Genomic DNA, 7,868 nt, shown 5'->3' on the forward strand with positions numbered 1-7,868 from the left:
AGAGAAACCCTGTCTCGAAAAACAAAAATAAATAAATAAATAAATAAATAAATAAATAAATAAATAAATAAATATAAAAAATACCTACAGAAAAAGCTGACTGGAGCTGGTGAGAGCTCACTGACTCTTGACTGATAGTAGATGAACCTGCATAGGGCCAAATTAGGCCCACTAAATGTGGGGCACAGTTGTGAGGTTTGGACTATCTGTGGGGACACTGGCAGTGTGGGACCAGGATTTATCCCTAGGGCTTGAACTGGCATCCAGGAGCACATTCTTTTTGGAGGGATAGATATAGTGGGGAGGGCTTTAATCTTGCCTCGAAGTGAAGTGTCAGATTTTGCTGACTCCCCATGGGAAGCCTCACCCTTTCTGAAGAGTGGATGGGGAGATGGGGCAGGGAGAAGGTGAAGGAAGCGGGAGGAGGGGAGAGAGTGGGAACGGGGATAGCTACGTAAAATGAGAAAAGGTTGTGTTAAAAAGAACTCTTAATAAAAAAGGAAAAAGTAATTTAAAATAAGTCATAAAGAAAATGAAGCTACCTATGTCAGTCATAACAAAAAGCAAAACCAGAGATGACGACAGCAAGGAGCTTGTGCACAATTGCCTAACAGTCAGTATTGCGGGGATTCTCCTGGACCACAACCTCACACAAGGTCCACCAGAGAGTACCTTCTGCAAGAACAATTGTTAACCCTTTGCAATCAACTTCAGACTATTGACCACTGCGCCAAGATAACCTGTAAAATTCTCGTATTTTTTGGGATCTGACCACAGTCTGCAGCGGCACTGGGCCCAGGCCTTTCCATTGCATTGCTCTGCTATTTCCAAATTTGGATGGATGCCAGGATTCTTCTAGCATCTTCAATTGTTTTTGTGGTATACCATTTACATCCCTGTTCAGCCTTGGGTGAGCTAGGTACTTGGTGGAATCCAGACACTGCCACCGAGGCCCAACCTGACCACCTTCAGAAGACACCCTGCATTATCTTCAGTAAAACAGTAATAGTTATGGGGGAGGGGGAAGGAAATGGGAGGTGGTGACGGGGAGGAGACAGAAATCTTTAATAAAAACATAAATAATAAAAAAAAACAAAAAAACGTAATAGTTATTCAGAAAGTCTTAAGAAGCCCCTATTCAGAATGAAATTCCCACTTGGAGTTCACAGGAGATTCCCCTTATCTGACAGCATGATTCCAATTTGCTGTGTCTGTCTCGGGTTTGCTGACTCAGTGCTGGGACTGTAAAGGCATACACACACACACACACACACACACATCCCACAAACAGTCTGCATACCTGGGCGGGTTGTAGCTTGCAAAAGCAATATGTCCTCCAAAGGCCAGAGACAGAGAGAAAAAAATCTGGGTGGCTGCATCCAGCCAGACCCGTGGGTTCTGGAGAATCTTCATCTGGAATGAACGGGGGTGGCCTCATTATGCAGTGGGCAGACCATACCCACTTGTCCATCTGACTATTTCAGAACACTGGCACACTCATGAGCAGGAGGGTGTAACTCGTTCTAACGTCTCAGAAGTGAGCAGCCTGGGGGTAGCAGCAGACCCAGTTCTGAGATGAGTATGACAAGCCCCTGGCTCAAGAACTACAGACCTTGGGCTCTGAGTCTTTACCTCCTAGGCCTTAGTGTGACTTGAGGTGCTCTGAGGGGTATGAACTACCTTTATCCACTCTTTCTCTGATGCTCACACTAGGAGAAGTGTGCTGGAAAACTCCCAGGACTTGGGGTTATCTAGAAGGGTCACAGGCTCTGGGTACAGGCCTCCTGAGTCTTGTATCTCACCGGTAATGGGGAGCATGGCAGAGGTTAGTACTTGATCCAGGGGTGGGTCACCTGATCCCCAGCCAGCCTCTCTCTGAACTACACTCAATTGCACCCCAACTTCCCTCATGTGTCTCCCCACTCAGTTATCGACTTGCCCCAAATGGAAGTCATGCATGCTTCATCTAGCTACGATGCCCCTCCTGATCCCTGTGGGTGTCTTCACTCCGCATTGACTTGGCAAGCTTTACTGACAATGTACCCTGGCAGTGACCCCGAGGTGCACAAGGTCTACTTACGTTGGGAGTGAACAGGTAGGTCAAGCCCTCTGTTGCTCCAGGCAGGGTCAAACCTCTGATGAGGAAGATGGTTAACACCAGGTAAGGGAACAGGGCTGTAAAGTAGATCACCTGAGGGCAACAAAGAATGACACACGGATAGGATTGTGCCACAAGAAAGCCTTTGTAGGAGCCGCTGAGAAGACGTCCAGGGCCCACGTCTCAGTATTCTTCTCAGACTAGGCCAGCAGTGGGTATTTGGGAATGTGGGGTCAGGGCAAGGTCAGACTCATGACTTTGGCTCATGGCCAACATCACATGAGCCTCCATTTTCACATCTGTGCCCTGTGGAGTCAGCTGAGGTAAGCCTTGAGGTCCTAGGATACACAGGTCTCTCTCAAGAACAAGGATTGAGGGCTGGAGAGATGGCTCAGTGGTTAAGAGCGTTGCCTGCTCTTCCAAAGGTTCTGAGTTCAATTCCCAGCAACCACATGGTGGCTCACAACCATCTGTAATGAGGTCTGGTGCTCTCTTCTGGCCTGCAGACATACATATAGATAGACTATTGTATACATAATAAATAAATAAATATTTTTTAAAAAAAGAACAAGGATTGGTCCGCATAAAGAGGTGTCCCCTCTTCAGGCTCTCTCTCCCTAGCCTTTGCTCCAGCCTTAACCTCTTACCCCTCGGCCTCTTCCTCTTTCATTTTTCAAGACAGGGTTTCCTCTGTGTAGCAGCTCTGGCTGTCCTAGAACTCTTTCTCTGTAGACCAGGCTGGCCTCAGACTCACAGAGATCTGCCTGCCTCTGCCTCAGAGTGTTGAGATTAAAGGTGTGCGCCACCACCGCCCACTCAGCCTCCTCTTTTTATCTTCTCCTCTCTCTGTCCCCATTCCCAGCCTTTGTCCTCATCCCCCAGGCTCCTCCTCATATCCTGGACTCCCTCCTTTAGCTTCCCCTCCCCTTCCACAGCCCACAGCCTCCCCCTCTCCAGATGCCTCTCCAGCCTCCTCCTGCTATGTCTCCCTTCTGCAATAGCTATGATTGGACTCTACTCAATCTTTCTTGGACAGCCTTGTTCCTGACCTCGTATCCTTCTGAGGCCCTCTTCAAACTCCTTCTAATCTCCATTCTGGGATCACTGGGTTCTTGCTATGTGGCCAGTGTCCTCTCTACGTCATTCTCATTTCCCTGATACTCCAGCTGGCCACAGAGCTAGGCCCTGTCTACAGCTGCCTATACTCTCCCCTCCTACACCGGGCCAGTACTGGTCCTCAGCTGGTGTTTCAGGCTTCTTCTCTCCAAGTGTCCACGTGAAAAGGATATGCAAGGGACAATAATCTCTGTGTGTGCCTAAACCCCATGAGACAGACCACAGGACCTGCTGGTACATTTTCAAGAGCTTGCTGAGAACATGAGAGGCTGTGTGGATTCTGTACAGATGCTCGGTACCCAGCAGTCAAAGGCAGAGCCAGGGTGTGAGGGTCCAAATGGCCACCTGAACAGAACCTGTGCATGATAACAGGCGAGGCTTTCTCCTGTTCCAGAGAACCACAGTAACCAATAGTAGCACTGTTCTCTGTCCCTGACAGACAATGACCTGTTCACAGCAGAGCCAGACAATGCTGGTGCTATTAACACTTTAGAAGCAAAAGCAGTGCCAAGCCAGGAAGGGAGAAGAGGGAAAGAGAAACAGGAGGAGGCTCTTAAAGTCACAGGTTATGTGGGGTCAGCTGCCGCTGAGTAGGAGAGGAGCAGTCAGTGCTCTTGGTGGCCCTGTAACAATCCAAGGAGGACATATAGGCTGTGACTTCCCAGAGAAAGAGTAACAGGAGCAGAGGTTTGGGGACCCACAGAAGACAACCCAATGGAAGAGTTAATCCCAGTCACACATACCAGGTGTGAATGGTCTGAACACCCCAGTAAGGAGAAAGCATTCAGAGTGGGATGAAAGAAACCCAATGGGAGGCTAGCAATAAGAGCTCACATTAAATAAATACACACAGAGGAGGGTGAACATGCTGTGTGAACACACAGAAGAAAGTCAGTTCCAGGACAGGCAGGACCAGGAGAAGGAAACACTGAGAAGCCAAGAGGGGCCAGTTCTAGAAAGCATCTCGGGCACACAAGCTCCCCACACAGTGTGCAGACAGCGCAACTCACCTTCCCTGTGCTCTCAATGCCTCTGATGACGCACAGGTACACAGTTGCCCAGCAGGCCACCAGGCAGAGGAACAGCTTCCACTGGATAGTGCCTGTGTTGTTGATGTCAGATGTGATGTTCAGAGTCTGCCGGTACCAGAAGTAGCTCACAGTGCCGCTGCCCTGGCACTCCTGCACAAATCCTGGAGCCAAGAGCACTGTTACAGGCTGGCCTCAGAGTCTGGAGACAATCCATGCCATTCCCTAACCACTACCCATGAACTATAGGCGCCAGCACGGCAGACCTTTCACAGCCTGGAACTGCCCTGGAAGGGCTACTTGGGCTGTTTTTACCACCTCCCTTTTGGGCTCAGGATCCCCTTGTGTGTGTATGTGTATGTATGTGTGGCTGTGGTGTGTGCACACCCATGTGCATGTAGGGCAAAGGATAACTTCAGGTATCATTCTTAGAAATGCCATCCAACTTCTCTGAGACCAGGTCTTTTATTGTTCTGACATTCACCAACGAGGCTAGGCTGGCTGGTCAGTGAGCCCCAGAGATATTCCTTTCTCTGCCTCCCCAGGACTAGGATTATAAGCTCTCACCACCATGTACAACATGCGGTCTGGGGATCAATGCTTGTGAGGCAAGCACTTTATCAACTCATCTCCTACGTCCCCAGGATCCTTTTCTTGCTTCTCTTTGGTACCAAGGCCAAGATGAAGAACTCTGCAAGAGGCTATGTCCCTCTCTGGAAACAAAACTATCCAGGTGACTCTGACTGGATTTCGAATGTGCCCTTTAGGGAAGAGACCTGAGTGAGGTATGTGTTCTGTAGCTCTGCCTTCATCTGCTCCAGAGCCACACATAGAGCCTCCAAGTTCCCAGTGGGGTCTTACTGTTGGGAGCAGTGAGACCCAAGATCCTGAATTTCTTGTAATCCCCTGATCTGAGTGCCTACAGCTGCTCTAAGCACGAGACCTTCAGGAGTTCCTGATGGCAGGAGAGTGGTTTCTGGTGGGTTTGGCTGGGGCGTGGCTATCTCTATATAAGCTGCCCCTGAACACAATAAAGTGGGCATTCTTGGGGAATTCAAGGATGACCCGTGTCACTCGCTCTCTCTCTCGCTCTCTCCTCTCCTCTCTCTCTCCCCTCTCTCCTCTCACTCCTCTCCCTCCCCTCTGTGTGTGTGTGTGTGTGTGTGTGTGTGTGTGTGTGTGTGTGTATTTTAACCTCCAGCCCCCTTGCCCGAAGCTCGTGAACTGTGTAATAGCACACCGAGCGCAGACACGGCTGCTCAGTGCATGGCATCTTACCTGTTCTGTTGAGATCCAATGGGCATGTACTCCAGGGCAGCGGGTGTTGGAAGGAGTTGAGGAAGAACCACAGGACCCACAGAAGAACTGTGTTGTAGTACAGGCTTATCAGGAAGGATACTGAGAAGCAGCCCAGGCCTGCAGACACAGTAACGCAACCAAAGTCAGGTAGAGAATAAAATGGAACCGTCTCGTTACACGTGGCCTGTCACAGCTGCTTCTGTATCTTTCCAACTACCTTTGTCCTGTTTTCCTATGCTTGCCCTGTCTCTCACCATAAAGTGCCCTGCTCCCCAGTTAAGAGGTCTCCAAGGGACCTGATTGGGTGGCACGGTCTGGGAATGGGGCATACCTACTCCACCAAGGTAGGGAGAGATGGTCCGCCACACACCAATGCTGCCCCTTCGTAGGCGCTGGCCGATGGCGAGCTCAATGTAGAAGAGCGGGATCCCCTCAAAGACCAGGGCGATGAAATAGGGGATGAGGAAGGCCCCTGCAAGGACACAGGGTGAGCAGATAACCAGAGAGCCTCGGGTGCCATTGGCTGGCTGATCAGCGTGGTCGACGAAGTGATGGCATCATGAAGCCATGGTCTCGACAGTTTAAGCGCAGCGTCTGTTCCCAGCATGTATTTGGGTTGTCCCACCAGAGCGAGGGACGGCAGAATGACAAGAAGATCCCACCCAGACCTTAGGGCCTTTGGTGCTTTTTTTTTTTTTAAGTAGTATCGTGGAAGCTAAGGACATAGCCTAGCGGTTAAAATGTTTGCTTTGCAAGCATGAGAATCTGAGTTCAAGCCCCAGAATCCTTGTAAAAAGCTGGGCATGGTTGTGCACACTTGTAATCTCAGCTCTGAGGTGGGCAGATCTCCGTAGCTTGTTGGACAACGAGCCAAAGCCTACTTGGCAAATTCCAGGTCACTGAGAGATCATGTATTAAAAAAAATAAGGTAGATGGCTGATGTTGTGCTGTGGCCTACAAACACATACACACACACACACACACATAATATAGAAGCTAAGAAAATTTGGGGAACAAGTCAGCCTAATGTCCCAGCCGGGCCCCACAAGCTCACAACTGTCCTATTGGGAGCTGTTCCATGTTAGCTCTCAAGACAGTATAGTCTATATTTGAAATCTCTCCTCCTGCACCCCCAGTATAGAACTATCATCAGCGTGGCTTTTGTAGCTATGTGAAGGGAAACCGGTGTCTAAGGGAGAGAGGCTCTGTGAGTATGTATGGGGGAGTGACTTTGCTCCTTTACTAAGTAATAGGCTGCCGTGGGTAGAGTTTAATGATCAGTAAAATAGTGTCCATAGTCCTAGGTGTTCTGCAGAACCTCTTGACTCTCAGAACCCAAGCCTGTGCTGTGCCAAGGGTCGGCTGCCTTGGGGGTGGATCATTGATGAGGCCAAGCAGCCTGCTATAATATTATGCAAAGAACCAGGAAGAAACCAACCCTGAGTCTAGCTGGACACCAAGGTGGTGATGGGAGCCCAGAGTCCACTGCTTGCATCCAAGACCAAGACACAATGTGATAGGCAACAATGATGTCATATTCTACTCTTACTCAAGATCCCAGGAGGTTGGGTGCCAGGAGCAACTCAAAGGCATGAGGCTATTCTTTGGATAATGGCAAAATACAATTTCCAAGAAGAGACAGTTGCCACCCGAGGGCAGAAAAGGCTGGACAGGGAGCATGTTGGGAAGCAGGCGGCTTACCTCCCCCATAGGTCTGGCACAGGTAGGGGAACCTCCATATGTTACCCAGTCCCACGGCAAAGCCGATGCAGCTCAGGAGGTACTGAAGTTTGTTGTCCCACTTGGGCCTCTCATCCTCCATGTCCACAAGTGGGTCCATCCCCGAGGCCTGTGCCATGCCGAGCGGTCGCCCTGGGTATGGCTGAGAGGTGTGGTTGTAGGATGGGCACCTTGCAGCACACTAGTCCGGTGAGCCTTCTGGAATCTCTGCTGAACTAAGGAAGCCGGAGCAGTCAGCCCCTCCTTACAATGTTTCTCCATTTATTTAAAGAAGCCCAGTTAATTGCTAACTGGAATCGAGTTCCTGCCTACTGCAGAGCCCATCTTTATACCTGAATCTACCAGCCTAACTGAGGTTTTCTTTATCATGTATTCGGTGAGTAGCACAACCTGCCAGCACCATACTCAATACAGACCGAGTGCTCCGCAGGACCTGCAGGACTCCCAGAATGGCATGTCCAGTTGGCCATTAAACCTATTTATTCTGTAACTAAGCCTGTAGTGTAAGTAATGCATGCTCGCTTTCCATAAAAGACAGCAGAGCAGACCCAAAGTGTTCTCTTCCTCTAGGGTGACACCTTGAAGCT

At 49.7% G+C, this 7,868-nt stretch overlaps 1 protein-coding gene across 2 annotated transcripts in view; it reads right to left on the bottom strand.

The window, feature by feature from the left end:
* Positions 1 to 7,399, bottom strand: part of Slc6a18 (solute carrier family 6 member 18) — a 12,632-nt gene extending 5,233 nt beyond the window's left edge. For both annotated transcript variants that reach the window (XM_005356713.2, XM_005356712.2), the window contains exons 1-6: positions 7,243 to 7,399; positions 5,873 to 6,013; positions 5,521 to 5,658; positions 4,225 to 4,406; positions 2,081 to 2,191; positions 1,301 to 1,413 (exon numbers count right to left, since the gene is read on the bottom strand). In XM_005356713.2, coding sequence (XP_005356770.1) covers positions 1,301 to 1,413; positions 2,081 to 2,191; positions 4,225 to 4,406; positions 5,521 to 5,658; positions 5,873 to 6,013; positions 7,243 to 7,399 — 842 coding nt within the window. The remainder of the gene's footprint in view (positions 1 to 1,300; positions 1,414 to 2,080; positions 2,192 to 4,224; positions 4,407 to 5,520; positions 5,659 to 5,872; positions 6,014 to 7,242) is intronic.
* Positions 7,400 to 7,868: the final 469 nt, after the last annotated feature.

This window comes from Microtus ochrogaster, chromosome 19, assembly GCF_000317375.1.
Source record: "Microtus ochrogaster isolate Prairie Vole_2 chromosome 19, MicOch1.0, whole genome shotgun sequence".
NCBI lineage: Eukaryota > Metazoa > Chordata > Mammalia > Rodentia > Cricetidae > Microtus > Microtus ochrogaster.